The 18695-nt window shown below is 48.2% G+C and overlaps 3 protein-coding genes across 3 annotated transcripts; 2 read left to right on the top strand and 1 right to left on the bottom strand.

Annotated features, from left to right (window-relative positions):
* Positions 1–1881: 1881 nt before the first annotated feature.
* On the top strand, positions 1882–2097 carry DFJ58DRAFT_663173 (uncharacterized protein; the record flags this gene model as incomplete). Its single annotated transcript, XM_041382341.1, has 1 exon — positions 1882–2097. A coding segment is annotated over one exon (216 nt), but the record flags the coding sequence as incomplete, so codon positions are not given.
* Positions 2098–9063: 6966 nt separating this feature from the next.
* On the top strand, positions 9064–14327 carry DFJ58DRAFT_843138 (uncharacterized protein; the record flags this gene model as incomplete). The annotated part of the gene is made up of 18 exons (XM_041392921.1): positions 9064–9080; positions 9139–9159; positions 9243–9292; positions 9389–9457; positions 9530–9570; positions 9662–9706; positions 9732–9817; positions 9871–10073; positions 10169–10898; positions 10970–11139; positions 11193–11363; positions 11423–11526; positions 11576–11640; positions 11691–11863; positions 11923–12054; positions 12220–12954; positions 13002–13058; positions 13135–14327. The coding sequence occupies 18 exons, from the start codon at positions 9064–9066 to the stop codon at positions 14325–14327; spliced, it is 4062 nt and encodes a 1353-aa protein (XP_041241899.1).
* A 244-nt stretch (positions 14328–14571) lies between these two features.
* Positions 14572–15806, bottom strand: DFJ58DRAFT_730105 (uncharacterized protein; the record flags this gene model as incomplete). The annotated part of the gene is made up of 5 exons (XM_041385837.1): positions 14572–14835; positions 14892–15224; positions 15276–15313; positions 15360–15621; positions 15666–15806. 5 exons carry the CDS (start codon positions 15804–15806, stop codon positions 14572–14574), a joined length of 1038 nt encoding a protein of 345 aa, XP_041241898.1.
* Between the last annotated feature and the right edge of the window lie 2889 nt (positions 15807–18695).

Below are 18695 nucleotides of genomic sequence, written 5' to 3'. Positions count from 1 at the left end.
ATAAACGTTCGGATTTCGGTTTAGAAAAAGTTATGCAAGTTGAGACAAGCTATGGAGCAGAACATACCCAGCCTTGATGCGCTTGAAATAGGATCACGGATACTTGAGAGGTACATCAAGCGCCGTAACTCTCGCCACTAGGGTGACCGACATTCTCCAAATATGTATACGCCATACCAGACTAAGCACCATATTGCACGATCATACAACCATTTCGTACAGTTCCACAACCTGAATCTATCACGACAGACGTTTCAAGCAACTTGCATTCGCAGCCGAGACACCTCAGCTTCCCTCCGGACCAGAACATCATTGATGTTGGGTTGCATTGCCCAACATTAAGGTCTCCCTGAAGGCAAGCGGGTCAGTGGGATTGCTGTCACAACATGGCAGTGAAATATACCCAGGCGATGATTTAAGGTGATTTCAAGAATAGTCTTGATTAACTCCGCCTTCGCCTGTGAGCACAAAGCTTTTTCTCCTTCCCCTGAGAGCGTTCAAAAGTTTTGCTTCTTCTTAGTGCGTTCAAAAGCTTCTTTCTCCTTCTCCTTAGAATGTTCGAAAGCTTCTTTTGCCTTCTCCTTACATCAGGAAAAACCTCCCGGCCAAAATTTTGATAATCTTTGATAAATCCAAGAATTAGCTCTAATTAGCAGCCTTAGGGAATTAGGAAGATTATATAGTTTAGAAGGACTTTTTTACCCCCTCCTCAGTGTTGGATAATTATCAAGATTTAGCTGACTAGACATAATTGTGGTGAATTGCAGAAGCCGTTATTACAAATGTTGGTTCACAGATCACGCGTCCCAGGCAATGTTACAAGAACAAAAGACTAATATTGGATTAAAAGATGTGTTTAAGTAATCGCGAAACAGCTGATGACGAGGGTACGAGGAATTTAGGTACAATCACTAATGAATGCGGAAATACAGTAATGGATCAGAACCTAATCGTCGGCCATGCCATCCAGGTCGAGTAGCGACAGAGCATTTCGATGCTCACTGGCGAGATGATCATTGCCCTTCAGTTTCAAAGCCCTTCGAGTAGCGTCAGTATCCGGCATGTCAAACGGCACCATCCACACCGGCAAAACTTACTGCCATTCCCACACCAGATTCCACTGGTATCCTCGACAACTATGATGAATTAAATGCGCTCGTCGATGCGTTCACGTACTACATGAATGAGCATGACAAAGCGGCTCGACAGAAACGAGGAGGCGCGTGGTGAAGGCACAATGCCCAGGGTGGAGAGATGCGGAGAGGAGGACAAGATGCCGAAAGGGGAGAAGACGCAGAGAGGGGACGAGACACTGACTAGACGCCGAAAGGAGGACGAGACACTGAGAGCAGTGAGCGAGAGAATGAAAGACGAGAAAAAAATAAATAGAAGACTTACTGAGGATAATTTTGGGGCAAGGCTATAAGGTTAACTGTGAGGGTAGGCTGCACCAGGGCAAACACATTAGTACAATACAATGAACAAAATAAAGGACACACCTGGAGGCATGCGAGATGATGTGTGGCATCATGATGGTGGAAGGTTGAGAACGAAGTCGTTGAACTTGTAAGAAAAATTGATGTTTAAACGTGACACGTGAGACCGTGTGAAAAATGACGTGGTCAATTGTTGTTCAAGCAAAGTCGTTTGCCACTGTTCAAACGTGCATGCTCGCCGTTGCCCGCCATTCGCAGCTTGTGAGTGTGTCAATCCTCGTTCGAGCTCGGGCCATGTTGATCCAAGTCGTTGCCCGCCATTTACAGGAAGTGAGTGTGTGATCCCACTTCGAGCAAGAGCCATGCCGATCGAAGTCGTTGCCTGCCAGCTGTTTGTGAGCTGTGATCTCATTATTGTGTTGCTATTACTGACATACATTGTACCTATATCGAATGGTTCTCGTCGTTTCTGTTGGCTCCCGATCGACACCACGGCCTTTACAAGGTCTCGCATTCCTTGCTTGGTGGCGCAAAAGTGGCAAGCATTGTGCCATTGTCGAAGATCGTGCGGAGTGCCCATCTTCTACCGAATTTCGGTGCCGTCGTCCTGCGAGAGTGGTCGAGTGATACAGTTCTAGATGACTGTAACACTTTTGGTTGAACTCGTATCTAGATAGATACACTTACTGTATTTTTCAAATAAGTCTCGATAATTCCATTGTACATTATCGTCTTTTAGCCGTTTTATTCCTAAAACTTGAAATTAGATAGAATTATCAGAATAACATCGTTTAGCGCAAATTATTACAATTTTTGCCCAGGAGGCTTTTCCTGATGTAGAGCGTTCAGAAGTTCTTTGCCTTCTTCTTGAAGCATTGAAACAGTAACTTCGCCCTCCAAGCAGGCAAGGTCCTCACATTCTTTATATGCGTGGGCAGCAGTAGTCATAGTGTCTTCATATGCGCGGGAAGCAGTAGTCATACCATCTTCATATGCGTGGGTGGCAGTTGTCATAGGTGCTTCATATGCCTGGACGGCACACCTCAGGCATCAGTTCTCGGTGCCTATAAAGGGTCCAAGAGACCCGGTTTCTATGTTATGGGAAAGTGGTCTCTGAGACCCACCCTCCCCCCATCTATTAATAACACTTACTCCTAGCCCACCTCGCTTCCCTCGCGTCCCTCTAGCTCCACCCTCCCAGAACCCCTTCGCGCCTCTAAAATACCTAAAAACCCTCTCACGACACCTCTCGCAGACCTCTAGAAATATGTCCCATACCTCCAGCGCATCCCTCACGTGCTTTCCACAAACTTAGCGTTGGAGCCTTGTTGATACTTCTTCATACTGGTATGTCCTTCTCTTATCTCCACAATGTCGTCCTCCACACCTCATCCCACTCGCAAATCTCAGCTCACATCTTCAGGGCTAGGCCACCACTTTGTGAGCCCGAGGAAAGCTCGAGACAAACGGAAAACACAAACATTGATCAAGATACCGGGTGCGGAGGCGAAGCGTCGCCGACTTCTAGCTGAAATGCAGCAACTTATGAAGCCGCGAGGTGAAAAATCAGACCCACAAGTACTTTCTGCTGACCTTGCTCACGCTGGGGACTGCAATGATACCGCCCAACACATAAACGTTGATGATGCCCACCCACTTCACTCCGAGGACGTCGGAATGTTAGAACCTCCAAGTCTGACACCCCGGCAATTGACACGCCAGTCAAACGACGGATTTTGCCAGATAAATCAACCAACTCACTGTATTATTCCTGGACGGCACTTGTGCCAACCCTCGTCAACCATTTACTTCGCTATTTCGGACGAACCCAGGGCAAAACTCTAGAGATCATCCGCCCAGTCATATCTGCATGTGAGACAACATCGTGCTCACCCAAACAGACCACATTGGTTTGTTTATTCTTCGATCGTAAGCCTATCATTATGCAACAAAGACTCGGAGGTGTGCGTTGACATTTGTGTAGGATTTGAATCTATAGATGTACTAAGTTGCGCGTGCTCCAGTCTCCCGCAGGTTCTGGTCCACCATGGTCTATTCCCAACCGCTCCATCACAGCCTCGGATGGCTGTGTCTGTGGATCTACTTTCATTCTATCGCACATTGTTTGAGCGTTCATGTGATGCAATTAATGCTCTCGCATCAGCATTAAAGACTCATTATTCTCGACGGGGATTTCAGATGACAGACGCACAAGTAAGTTTCAATTGTGTATTTAAATTACTACTAACATGCTTTGGAAGGGCGGACTTATCCAGGACCCGTTTCGCAGAGGTCTCGGCTATGCTGTCCAGTGGTTTGACATACTGCAAGTCCAAGTCGAACAACAACTCGAGACCCTTCTCCAACAAAGCCGGGACCGCATCATGACCTTGCAAGCAACATCTGACGTCCCTGAAATTCATTCTCCTACCCTACATCCAGGTCGATGCGCGCCCCTTCTGGTTCAAAGATGCCCTGCTTGTTTCGGGGGCATACTTTATGGTAGATCCCCAGACGATGGAGGCGATATTCATGTTGCAACGGATGGGAATTTCCATCACCGCCACCGACGCGCAGCTGGCGATTGTCCACCCTTCTATGACCCTACATACTTTATCCCAAAAACCTTCGTTGATGGTATCGGCCGCCGGATAGACGCCCTACATAAGCATCCTCCAAGAACTTATGCTTCCCTCATCCCTGACGAGGCTGTGGACCAATGTGAAACTTCTTATGAGGCTGCTGACGGCAAGAAGCAGAAGACCGCGATGGATAACTTCGATGACACAGGTATTATGGCATTAATTGTCGCCATGATATCCCGTTGTTTTTCGCTAACATCGATTCTCCTGGAGAAAACAGAAATACTCTGTAGCCCTCCTCCAACACTTGTTTTCATTACTCCCGCACCAGGCAACAGTTGTTGCTTTATATGACGTTGGATGTGTTCTGGCGCGATCCCTCGCAAAAGTATGCTATCACTAACGTTTAGATTGCTCGCTCACACCTCTCCAGTATGATATCCTTCCTGAAAGTATCACCACACGACTTCGTTTTGCGACGACTGCAATGCCTACGGCCATGAGTGGGCATGTCAGCTCATTTATAACCCACGAATGTGCGTTGGGCTTGGCCTGTCCGACGGGGAAGGGACCGAGCGTCTTTGGTCGCGCTTTGTTCGCCTGATTGGTATTGAGAGGACCTCTTCCGTGCGTCCCGCCTCAATTTCATTATAACCCTATTCACGCGAAACCTTCTTTAGCGTCAACGTCGCCTCTGGCTGATTGATCGGCAAGCCGCAGCCATAGGGTCCGAAATGCGCGCTGATCTCGGTGATTGGATCAAACGTCGCCTTAGACGTGGCATCAAAGAACAAGGGTCTGCAGCACAAGATGTACTAGACCGATGCGAAATCCCTATCGACGAGTTACGGTCTCAGTGGTCCCACCAACGGCATTCACAGTTATCCATACGTGCTCGTGAGTTCATTTTATTATAGTGCATTAGTATTGATAAACGGTCCTCCAAGACCTCCATCTCGCCTCAAGAAAGAGCTGGACACCGTGTTGGCCCTCCAGGCAGATCTCGATGCATCGGACAGAGCACTACAGACTACCAGAGTAATGCTAGAAAAAGAATCGGCCTCTGACGATACATTCGAAGCTCTGCTGAGCCTGGAGAGGGGACATAGTCGGCTAATGGACAAAGTTGAGGCTCTTTACTCATCTCTAAACGTTCATGATCGGTTCCCTGAACTTCAAGGGGTCAATCTTGATTTTGTTCGTACCCTTTTAATGGCGCGGGACCTCAAAATTAATGTTCGCAAACGTGCCGTTGCAAGCTTCTTCGAGTGGGACAAACTTGACCGCGCCGTTGGAGGCGCCCCAAGCTCTAGGTGAGTTCGAACCCCATTGTTAATACAGTGGTATACTTTGTTAATTACCTACAGGCACTAAGCTCCATCAGCATACGCGCAAAGCTATAGCAAAGCGCCAACCTGCCCTCATGACCGCTATTCGAAAATTCAACTCCTACTGTGAACGGTTAGCTTCCCTTTACGAACCGAGTTGGGGGATTCCCCTGCCTTCCCCTCTTCCAACGAAACTTACGGAACTACGCAACGACCCTAAATTAATGGAAGATGTATGGATTACACCATCGGTAGGAGAAGTTCCCCGATGGTTGGAGGACTCACGCATCAGGGACGGTATACGTGCACTCCTCAAACGGGATCGATGTGAAGAAGAACATATCCGCCTCAGCATTGAGGCTGATAATCTTTGTCGTTTCTTTGGTGATGAGCTGGCAGCGCTCGAACTCGCTCTTCGGTTGCCAGAAAGGGAGTGGATTCTATTCTTCTAGCAACTTTTTGCTGATGTGTAATCTAACTTAGATGAACCGTTTGCTGTCCCATTACAGCAACGGCATGCTAATTTTGTCCGACTTCAATCTCGATGGTCCAATTCCTTAGCTTCTCCGGCATGCTTCGCTAGCCTAGTCAACAATGCACTGGAGGTAGCTACCACCCTCTCGGGAACCTCGCGCAGCACGACACTTCTTGCCATCAATGCTGGCATACCTGCAGCGCCAGATCTCGAGGGTGGGGATGAATTTTCCATTGCTGATCCTGACCATCCTCCTCCCATTGATTCTGAACAAACAGCGCTTGCTGACGTTCTGGAGGGTCAGATAGGCACGGTAGAGTGGGATGATGATGATGATGACTCAACTGATCATGTGCGCGAAGCTACTGCCGTCATTCATTGGGAACTTCCTGAGGTGGGTTGACATTTACTGTCAGGAATACGGCACTGATGTATCATACTAGAATCTCTTCTTGCGGATGATTTTAATGTTCCATTGCGTGAGCGCGGCATTCTCATATCAGGCAAAATTGTCTCCCGAGTACAACCTAGCTCGGATGGAATCCCGTATCAGATATTTGACCCTAGGGACATCGGTTTCCTTAGTTCTCCTACAGCACGCCTGAATGATGTATGCATCAACAGTTGTGCCATACTTCTCTGGCACTCTCAACTCAGGACATCGGGTGCACAATGCGCCATCCTCTCAACCCACGATCTTCCCCGTATTCGTTACAATGCGCCAGACAATGTCATTTGGCGCAATACATCATGGGTTCGTTATTGGGAAAAGGATATATGGGTACTTCCTATTCATCGTCCGTCGGGCATTGGGCACTGGGTGCTATGTGTCATCCGGCTGTCCACAAAAGAACTTCATCTTTTTGATAGCCTAGGTGACAGGCAGCCTTGGCAAAAGGACGTCGAAGTGGGTTCAATTTAAATCATGCGTTTGCGTTTGACTGATCGGATCTTAATGAAAGGATATAATGAGATTAATTGTTCGGTTCCTTGCTATTGCGCGCCAACACGAATATCGTGTTAATATTGACCTTGAAGGCTGGGTTGCTCGACCTTTGAACGTGAGTTTCATCCTCCATTTTTCACAACTTTGCCGACCACTTCGTGTTGTTTTAGGTCCAACGTCTTCAGAACAATGATTTCGACTGTGGTGTATGGGTTTTGGCGACATTTTTGCTATTGTACGCGGCAAACATATTACAGGAGTACGAGAGCAGGACATGGACGATCTACGATACTATCTGCGGACTATGGTTCTTGCATTACCAGTTTACAGGCATGATTCGAAGTAGAGTAGTACAATAACAGGTATTATGGACTAAGACAATATGGATTCTGCCCAGTAACTAGCAAATCAACCTCCCTCTGGTAAGTTAAGATCCTCCGCGCGACACCATGGCGGTAGCACTCAGCCATAAGCTTGTGTCTTCCACATACCTGTAGGTTGTTAGCGATACGAGCATTCAGGTCATCCCAGCCTGCAAGCAACCTCTTCTGTGCGTCTCGAAGCTCCTCCAAAACTTCAGACGCCCCTCCTGCATCATACACAGCTTGACGATGAGCGCGAGATTCCCTATCCACACGCAAATTATGTCCGTGCATCACGTCAAAGAGATTCGTGTAAAACGCTGTTCTTCGGGTGAGTCGGGTGGAGGCAGAGAATTGTAAGGCGGGGCTTTATCCCACTGGGAGAGATCCGAAACATCGATCAAGTCAGAACCATGGAGCGATTGGTGAAAGAGAAATGATTTGGGAAGAGGAGGATTGGCAAACTGTGAGATTGAAGACGGTAGAGGGTTGTGCAGGGCCCTAGGAGTTGTATGAGGTCCGCGTCGACCATGACGTTTGGCGTAGGCACGAGCATTCTGAGCCTGTCGAATGATCTTGCCTCTGCCAAACATATCAACAACGTTGCAATAACAAGTCACTGAATGATACCTACCGTTTTGACTGTAAATATGATTCCGTATGTTGACGAGCAGCTGCTAGTTTTTCTTCCGATGTGAGGTACTTAGCTCGGCGGCCCATGGTGAGGTTAGTGATTGGACAAATAGTCAAAGTCAACCAAAGTTGATATGAACATCTCGCTGCTGTACCACCTAGTTACCTGTTGAAATGTGATATGGCCATCCACAATGAAGTTCTTGTCAAAATCTTTGTATGAGCATGATGGGGCGTGTTGCTAGCGTCGACGAGGCTAGTCCAGACAGCGTGATAAGTGGTCAATGCCTCTACATATGTCTTTCAAGTTCAGCACTATTGGTATCTTCAATCTCATTGGCTCACAATTGCCTCATGTTTATGAAGGATCTTAGCACGGTTCAAACGTTCAATCTTCTTTTATACCTCCATGTCTTAAACGACACCGCTCACAATGTACGTATCAAAATCCAAACAAGTGAGCAATGGCAAAAAAGATTCTAGCACTACATAACCCCAAGCGTGACATCTCTCAGCCCCACTTTACTTCAAAGGGACGCCAGAAGCTCATCCACCTCTGCCTCGGCTTCATCTTCCCCACGAGCAGTCCCATCAGAACTCTGCGAACCTTGCCCAATGCAGGTTATCTGCGGAATGAGCTCCTGGACGCTACCTACCAGTGACAGGTCTCGTCCTGGATTGAAACTCGACCTCCAGGAGGGTGGGGGGAGTGGGACCTCAACGAACATCTTGAGTTTCTGCCGGTGACACATTGCGTGAGCCACTACAGGAGCGCGTGCACCAGATAGCGGCCCACGAGCAGGCCGGCACCATGCAAGAGATGATGCAGGATTTCGTCCACAAGACAATGGCCCAGGAGCTGGACATTGTGCAGAAGGTGACTCAGGAGAGCTGTGGTTGACTTTGAGGCGAGGAAGACCCAGCCGATCACATCGACCATTCGCATACCAGCGCCACCCATGGGTGTGGTCGGAATGAGGTGCAGGTGCTTCCTCGATGATGACACGGCTGCGGGAGGCCACAAGATTTGCGAGGGCACCTTGTTTGGTGATGGTCTTGATGGTGAGCAGGTTGTTCTTGAGGGCATCCGCAAAGACTCGATGCTCACGAAGCGAGAGGTCGTGGTACGCAACTATCGCAGATAGATCATGCATGGCCTTCGATGATTAATCACAGATGCAGCATGCATGAGGCTGTTTGCGGGAGTAATTAAGTGAGGGCGCTGGGCGCTCGCCGCTGGCCAAATTTTTCACGCGGTCTGACCAAAAAGGAAAATTTGCTCGTCTGATTGCGTTGGTGGGATGACGGCTATTTGTAAGTAAGTTTCGTTCAACCACCGCACTCTCACCTACATCTTACCATTGTTTCCGCATCAGTTGGCAGTACGTTGGGTGGCTGTGAGTCTGTGACTCCATTAGTACGTTTCAAACTCAGTACTAGTTTTATTTTCAATCTGATTGAGTCTCGTTAACACCATTAGTGATTTGTACGGAACCCTCCTTGGAGCCTCGCCGCAAGAGGCACGATATTGTGAGTGTAGCTCTCTGACCCTCCACAGAGCCTTTGTAAAATCAATTCGTATCTCATATGTAGCCTCTCTATCAATGCTCATCTATCTCTTTTTAGTCTTAATGAACCGATGGTCCTTCCACCAAGCAACGCTGTGGTTATGCGTCTTAAGTATGAGCCCTTGGGGTACGTTTTCTTTCGCCTCCAGTATTCCCCTCAATTTTATTTAGCATCTTGTACAATTCGCCCAAAAAACAGATCTCCTCAACGTTACCCTCGTTGAACGTCCCTCTGTTCTGGTAAGCAACATTCTTTCGTGTTACTACTTGGAATGATGCCTATGCGCATGCTGCCCTCAATTTTAGTATTTTTACGCGATCCGCTCAACAGACAGACCACCTCGACGTTACCCTCGTTGAACATACCCCCGATCTGGTAAGCGACAACCCTCTTGTGTCAGTATAATGTCTATACTTACGATGCGCTGGAGATCAGGTTTCAAACATCTCACTCCGATATATTCTCGCCATCGCCTGTTGTATATAGGTACGCATGCCCACGTACCAAATATTGCTCTGTCATTGACATCTTAACTGCAGACATGACGCAACAAAAGCCAGAAATGCCTCTGGTGTCGACCAACAGCCATCTCCTGGTCCAAGCTACATGGGCTCATCCCCTGCATCCTTCGACTATGTTGAGGAACAGTTTGGCGGAGGTCGTCGATATGAAGCACCACCGCCTGCTGAGTTGACTCCCTCATGGCTGAGGACCAGACTCAAGGCCACAGTGCGGGACGTCGGTATTGTCCAAGGACGCCTCTGCCCGACGCCAGGCCTATCAAAATACCTCTAACGACGTTCAGCTTCCGTTGGTCCATTCCACCACGTGGTGCAGGACGGTGCTTCAACTTCAACAAGCGATACGTCATCGCTTACGCTGAACGTGGCTTACAGTCGGCACAAACTCACCCTTTCCTCCACTACAAGGTCCTGCACAAACTGCAGGATTTGTTTTACGGCCCTATGGACCAGCAGTCTCCTTGGATGCAGCAAAACCCATCTGGTGATTTCGGAATGATGCAGCCTGATACTTTCACGGCTGGATTACTCGGAGATCAAGCTCTAGGCATGGCTGGAGCGGGCGACAAGTCGCTGTGGCCTGCACCGTCTGTGACCAACGTGCAAGACTGTAAAACTACCAATGCGCAGAACACAACCCACCTTGCACCTCTGCCTTCACACACGCCTTTTCGTTTTCCCGCCAGTTCATCTGGTCAGCCTCTCATGTCTCGCGGATGTTCGCTGGATCCAGCAGGCCAACCGTCTTCGGGATTGATGCAGAACTCACCATTCACCCTGCATCCTGCACCATATGTACCGCCTCAGATCATGCCCATCCTATTCCAGCCACAAACATCATCCCGCCAACACCACTCAAGGATGGTGGGCGGTAAGACTCCTGGTGCCTCTGCGTCCACTGATAATGCACTCCTTGCCTCAACAAGAGATCCTAGTCCAAAGTTGGACCTAGGTCACTATTCTCCGGCTACCACCTACCGCGTTCGGTTCCCTGAAGAGAGTGAGCCGAGAATGCACCAGGAGGATCAAGCGGTAACTGGCCGCAGGTCAGCAGATATGAATGCAGCACTCGACACTGGGTTTGTGGGCATTGAGCGTCACTTTCTTGAGCTCGCAGCGTCCACCGCCCTCCCCATGACTCAACTAATCAATTATACCTGAAGTCTCAAGGACGCAGTGTGAACGGCACTAATTACTGGAATCTGTACGCCAATTACTTCAAGGACCACTTGCAGGAGGAGCTCGGCCGCTGTGAAAAAGAGAAATCAGAAGGCAGTGGGACACCTAGTAAGTTCATATGAAACTACGGCATGATGCTGCATGCTTATATTCTTTCATAGGTGCAACATTGCGAAGAAAATGCTACGAGAAATTCAAGGACACCTTTCCCGACACCTATCAAGACATCCTATCGAAGCATGAGGAAGTAGCTCTCCTGAGCTCGTCTCCCCAAACTATTGGCCCAGCGCGGACAAGCATTCCAAAAACACTATCGGAGTGTGACGAGCATCGTGCGTAATCTCTGCTGAAGTGACAACATTGTCTAACATATGTTATAGCTCGAGTCCAGCTCCGCTAGATTTGGATTTGAAGCAGCCGTTGTATTATGTGGTAAAGTGGTTAATGAAGATGGTTCGCTTGGTCATTCTTACAAACACACCTGGTGCTGGTGGGGTAAGCTCATTTTCACCTTCAACGTCAACACGTACTCAGTAACTCGTAGTTCTGGGAAATGCGATGCCGTGCCAGCGATGACATGATCATCGGTCATTTAAAGGCCCACGTGTAGTAAGTACATTTATGTTCATGCTACATGATGCTTACATAGCCCTAACCAGTAACACCACATCGCTATCTGCGGTTGATGATGCCTTTCCAGAAACCGGGGACGATAGTCATCAAAAACAGACACCGACCATTACCCACGACATAGACCAGGCTTCTGATGTTGTGGAGGGAGGACAGGAGGATAACTTGAAATTCGTGAAGCAGGAAATCACCAGGCAAGCTGGTATGTGCAACCATTGCCACTCATCTTCATTTAGCCTGATATATCCTGCATCGCACCAGCCAAATTTTGCTGCAACATACACGGCGGAAAGATTTTCCCTTGGAAGCTCATGCCAGCCACACTCTTGGAAGCCAATCTCAGCATCCAAGGATATCCTGCACACAAGTGCCTATTTCCCAGTGAAGCTCACAGTAAACATGCATTAAACAAAGGCATTGGGGCGCTGATGTATAAGGAGATCGCTGCACTTGTCGATTCATTGAAGGCAGGCACTATGCGCATCATCAAATTTCCCGACGATGATTGAGGTACGTATCATATTATGGGTAACAATGTTATACTTACACGATATATAGCGGCTGCAATAGCTTCAGAGAAGCCCATAATCGAGGGCGAGGCACCTCCTTCTGAATGGCCCCATCATGGCGCGCGACGGTTGTTCCTTGACGGCCATACTGATCACAATGGTCTTCGTCGCCTCAAGCCCAGCACAGCAACTACGAAGGTCAAGAAGGGTGTTAAAGCACCCAAGCACCCTATACCACCCTCCGAAGATGAACCCTCTGATGATGAATCATTGGAGGGTGTAAGTGTCAATGATGCAGTTGGAACTTCTGCGCTCGAGCCCCTACCTCAAGTGAACGTGCGAAAGCCTAACTACAAAATGCGAGTCGAAGTTGTACCTCCACCCTCACGCCCTTTCAAGGTTGTTCGACTTCCTTTACCACTGCCGCGTCCTTCCAAAGCCGTTCCCATGCCATCTGGAACTCCGAGTGAGGTTATCGAAGTTACGTCTACCGAAGAGAATCCTGTGGGAGAGCCCGACTCTGAGTATGAAGAAGCAGGACGTGGAAAGAAGAGGAAGCTCAAGTCCGCGAATACATCACGTGCGTCAAAGAAGATTGCCCCGTCAATTGAAAAGACTAACACTTCAAAAGTGGGGAAGAAAGTTGGGCGAGGTAAGAATAATGTGCAATCCAAGGCACCTCCGCCTCCCTTGCCAACCTCAACTACTTTCCCTGCGAAAGGCGGTCCACTATCCCCATTAACAGTGGGATCGTCAACCGATGGACCTCCATCACCAGAACATAGTGAGTACCATGTGCATCCGCCTTACTGTTTGCTGAAAGCTTGATAGTTAATGCTGGTAAAGCAATGCGCCTTCGAGGCGGACCTTCTGATGAGTCTAAAAAGGGTACATTTCATTCTTAACTTCATTGATTCAAGTGATTTTAATTTACATGCTCTATAACATGTTAAACCACGCCCAGTCACCAAGGGCTCTCAGGTGGTGATGAATCGTGGCCTGCGTATGGTGTACGGGAACTCGGACTCTGAGTCTGATGTCGACAACAGCGTGAAGGCTAATTCTGCAACCACAATGGGCGTCATCCCTGAAGCCACTGGTTCAGCTAACATCCAGTCTGATCCTTTGGAGGAGAAGTCTGCACAGACGAAGGATGAAGTAGTAGGAGATAAGGAAGAACTACCCCCAACCGCCCCATTGAATGCAGCGGCCCCCAATATTCCCGACCAGCAGCCTCTTCGTGACTCCAACACCCCTCGTCCCCTCACTCCTCACAAGACTCAGGACGAGCGTCCACATGATAACCTCCCCCATGATGCCCCTCGTGACAGCCCACTGCGCAATGCTCTCCATGACCCTCCACGCGACCTTGTCCGTGACCCTCGAGATGATCATGACCCTCCACGCGCTCCACGCGACCTTGTCCGTGACCCTCGAGATGATCATGACCCTCCATGCGACCTTGTCCGTGACCCTCGAGATGATCATGAGCCTCTCCGTGACCCTCGAGATGGTCGTGAGCCTCCCCGTCACCCTCGAGATGGTCGTGAACCTCATGAAGATGCTCGAAGTGCTGTTCGCGACCCTACACGCAACCATCATGAGGCCGTACGTGACCCTCATGATGGCCTTCGCAATCCTTGGGATGTTGATCCTCGTTATCCTTACACCCGAGGGTACTCCCATGAACCTGCGCGTGGCCTCGACCGTGGCACTCTTCACCCCCGTGACGCATTCTACCATCGCAATCCCCGCTATGGTCCGCCTCAAGATCCTTATGAATCTGGCGATATTCGTATGGAAAGTGACTTGAATACTCGAGACAGCTCACCTGTGTCCGATTTTCATGGTAACTATGGTCCTAGTGAGCGCGAACATGCCTACCCGACCCGGTACGGTCCTGGGGGTGACTTAGGCTATACTCATGAAGGTGGATACAGGTCCCGGCACAATGACCCCGATGAGCGTGGGCAATCACTATCTCCCTATCATAGTCGTCGAGTTGGTGGAGGGAGTTACCGCGAGGAAGGCATCAGTAAATCACTCGGTTCTGTACAGAACTGTACAGAACTGTACAGTGTGACAGGCCGACAGCTTGGTCCCTTCTATACAGCTCACTACAGTACTACTTCACTCTGTAGATCTCTGTACAGATAACTCACAGACACCCAGAGAAGGGCTCTTGTACCAATAAAATATAATTGTGCCGCTGCTGCTAGCTGCTCGACTGTTCACACATGTACACACAAGCAAAAAATCGACAAAATCAATAATAGCATTCAATCAGATGCATACTACACTAAACGACGCTCGAGATAGAATCAATGCGGGGCAATAATGTCAAGAATAGAAAGACGTCAATCAAGGATGATTTTCAAATGAGAATGTCTCGAAGCGTCATTCACATTGCCGTCGACTTTGTAGGACTCCGCCCTGTGAGAACTTCATCAGCATGCAATACTTCGAAAGCAAAAACTCCTTGCCATCCAGCTGCAGCCCAGGAACGAAGTTGCCGCGCTAATTTCGGTCCATGGTAAGGGTCACGCATGATCGATTCCAGGTTAGTGAGCATAGCAGTATACAAAGAAGAGTATTCCTTTGCGGTGAACTTCGGAAATGATTTTCCGCTGCCGTTCTTAGCAAAGCCATCTAGGACACAATTAACCTATCAAACATGTGGTCAGTGTGTTGTTAGTAGGACATGGAAGGACGAAAAAATACCGCGGTGCAAACCAGTGCCAAGCACTCTAGCAGTAAAGACTTCTGGAAGACCTCAGGTCTCCTGCGAGCAACACGGTAAGACCCTGTATAGAAGAAAGAGATAGAAGCCTCGCGGAGCACAGGATGAGAGGCGTTTTCGGTTTTCCCATTTTCATCTACACCGTTGCGTAAGAAAATAGCGTCTTTGAGCAACTCCGTGGCAGCTTCTTCAACCCAGGCAGCACGTTGTTGGGGTGGGACATGAGATGGAGGTATGAGGTCGTACATGGAGGGCACAATACTGGCAACGGTCTTCTTGAGGTCCGAGCGCCACGTTGATAAATCCTCATACAGCTAACATAACAGCACGTTAGATATCGGATGCGTGCCAATGAATGCACACACCAGTTTTGCCATATCATGCTTGCGATCAGGCCAAATACCTGGTAGACACGTCAGTAAAATATCTCGACAGCAAAAAAGACCTACCCTCTTCGACTTGTTGACCACCCTCGAGCCATTCGACGAGCGAAGCCATGAGTATCTCGTTGATGGAACATGTCAAATCTTTCGCTAGTTTGGGGAATGGGTTCTCTATCGCGTGTTGGGCGCGGCACTCGCTCTTCGTAACCTCAAGGAAGTTTTTCCATCGTGGACCATACCAGCCTAGTTGAGTGGCTCTAGGCCCATCACCTGATTCCTTCACTTTTGCTGATGTAGTCTTGACGTTTGTGTCCTTTGACTTGGAAGACTTTGGAGTTCTGGTTCATGAGAAATGTCGTGCTCGATATTCACTGGGTCCAAGGGTGGAATGAGGGAATTAAGCTTGATGATATCTTCTAGCCACGTGTTGCAGCCAGACCGGGGCTGGCTCATATGGCGAGCGACAGATGTGTGGTCCTTCAGAATTTTTCCGCACGATGGACATTGAGGCATAAGGGTAAGGGTGAGACATACGACAGTCATCATTAACCTTCTGATCGATATTTCGGCATTTTCCGATACTGACTTAAACAATACTACCATGAACATAACCAAACTGCGATCTCTATCAGCACGCGCATCAGGGATGGACAAGCAGATCTCCCGTTTACATCATCGCGAAGGACCATCGGGTGCATATGACATATACAATGTTCTTCATTCTGTCAATTCCTTGGTGATGTCGATCTTGAAATTCGCTTTTTCGATGTACCTTACATTTTAACAGTCCATACAGGATCCAACCGACTCTGAGGCCAACCTGGTGTTGGACCTTGTAAGAGCTAAGCGGCAAGTTTATCTAGCGCAAAAGACACTGGTGGACTGTATAATACGCGAGAACGAAGTGTTGGCAAACTTACTCCGATATCGAGCTGAAGAAGCAGAAAAATGACTGGAGGACGCGGATGTTGGATTAGGGTGCATGTGAATCGCATTTAAGAAGAATGGATGGAGTCATTTTCCTCATCCGACTCAAACACGCGATGGCCGCCTACAAACTGGTAAGCTAACGATACGAAACTTGATGCAGGAGGTTGATTATCCCAGTAGAAGATACTGAACGTGGTCGTCACCTCACCGTCCAGCTTGATTGATCCGAGCACTCCCTCTTCACATTATTATGATACTCAACTTATGTATATGCTGTTGTTGCATGAATATTTCGCTATGCAGTGTTATTTGTTGTATGTCCTCTCAGGCGTGAATGAACATATGCGTCTCACTCAGATCTTAAACTATCTTCACTGCGGCTGTTTAAGTTTGATCATTCAATTTGAAGCCAAGTCATATCGTACGAAACTGAGTCGTATAGACCTAGAGAAAAGTACTATGTAACTACTACCTATATTAGTTGATAAATTCTTGAATTATACTGTAGAACTGTGAGTAACTGGAGACAATGTATACTTTGCAGCCACTGTTGGCTGTGACTTTGGCGGAACTGTGGACTTTGTGGCTCACTGTCGTGGGAACATGATTTGTGTACATTCTGTGGAGAAATTTGTGATTTACTGATGAGGATACCCTCAAGGCCCCGGTAGGAGATTTCAGGATTCGAGATGGGATGAAGGTGCTCATTTGGACTATGATGCTATACCACGAGCATTCCGTCGCGATCTGCCCAATCCCCCAAGGCCTCCTCCCGCTACTTAATGTCCTCCTTGCTCCTCGAGCGTTTTGTGATGTTTGTCGTTGATTTTCTCTTTTCACCTCATGTGTCGCTCATGCCTACATTCGCTGCTCAAGTGTTTTTGGACGTTTTTAGTTGATCTGCTCTTTTCGCATCATGTGTCGCTCGTGCCTGCATTCGTCGTCTGTTTAGTCTCATTGGCCCTGTCTCGTACCCGCGTGTTATACCCTACCCCACCTACATTGATATCTTTGTAACTCGTTTTTGTCAATATCAGTATAGCGGCTCCTCCAAGCCTGCTGTTGCCTCCGAGATCATTAATATGCTTGCCCGGATCTGATGTTTCCGTTAATCAGAACATCGCAACAAGTAGATTAAAACATGAAGAAAGTACGAGATAATTGAAATAACATGAGTACAAGACAACCATGACTTGAATAAAAATAACATAGGCACCAAAGGATCAAATAACATAAGGAATGTCAGAGACTGTCAGAGACCCTCGACGAAAGCTAGAGGCCTCCCGAACCTCCCGAACTTCACACATGACCCTCCATTGCAATGTAAGACAGCCCTCCAACCAGTATGGAGGTCTTCATTGCGAGGTCCTGGAGGATACTCTGAAACCTCTGGCGGAATAGAGTGGGAGACCCTCTGGAGAGGGTGGTCTCACAGACTGCTTTCCCATCACATAGAAAGCGGGTCTAACAGACCGCGGGAACACAAGCATAGTGCTGCCAAGGGTGGGACAGACTCAGTCTTGGGTTGAAAGACTAAGGGAGATCATCCGACGAGGGGAGGAATTAATACGTTTGATTGGGACGGAGAACCAATGGGAAACGTGTATGACGCATGGTAGGATTGGTGATTGTGTATGTAAAATGAAAAGATTAAGTACGTATGAAGGTCATATCTTGATACCAGGCTTATCGCTAAGGTGCCTTACTACATCGTCAGGTGAACCAAGAAGAAGTCCGTGGTCAGATGCAGCAGTTTCTTTCAATGAGGGATAGGGTGAGATGATTTCTGATGATTGTCTAGAACCATTACCTCGTCCCACAGTGCGGTCGGCGCATACGACAAAATCGGCCGATGAGGTCAAATGTCTGAAATAGAATACAGGAATTCGTGTTCTACATGCCGAACATAAATTTCCTCTATTCTACATCAGTGCATTTACAGTAAGATTCAATACGATTGAGCGAACACATGTGTGTTCGCTCAGTCATATTGACTACTGAGGTAGTGATTATCGGGCCTATCATCCACCATCCACAAATACCAATTTGTGACCGGCACACTACCACCCGGCCTAGGGCCGCTGTGGAACACTAGGTGGAGGAGTTTAAGAGGGGCCTCCTCTGGCATGAATGTACGAAAGAGCGCCGCCAGTAACGGATGGTCCAGGATCGGTTTTCTTCGATATTCTTTTATGGACATCGCAAATGGTCAAAAGGTTTGAACACATTGCTACAAGGAAAGGCGAGCCGCGGCAGCTGACTGCCGATTTTTGATGGCAGGAAGGTATAAGTTCGGCGCTACTGGGACTGCAGTCATGATCGAGGGTGCAACTATAAATTATATGTCGTACAAGCAGTGACCTTCGGTCGTTGCTTGTATTGCCATCGTCATAGTGGAAATCTAGGGTACAAAAGTCTACTAATACTCTAGATTTCCACTATCGTTTATTTGCTCCTCAAAATAAGCACAGC

Source organism: Suillus subalutaceus (genome assembly GCF_016647625.1).
Source record: "Suillus subalutaceus strain FC151 chromosome Unknown DFJ58scaffold_83, whole genome shotgun sequence".
Taxonomy (NCBI): Eukaryota; Fungi; Basidiomycota; class Agaricomycetes; order Boletales; family Suillaceae; genus Suillus; species Suillus subalutaceus.
The sequence above is the reverse complement of the archived record's forward strand: the minus strand, read 5'-3'. Positions and strand labels throughout refer to the sequence as shown.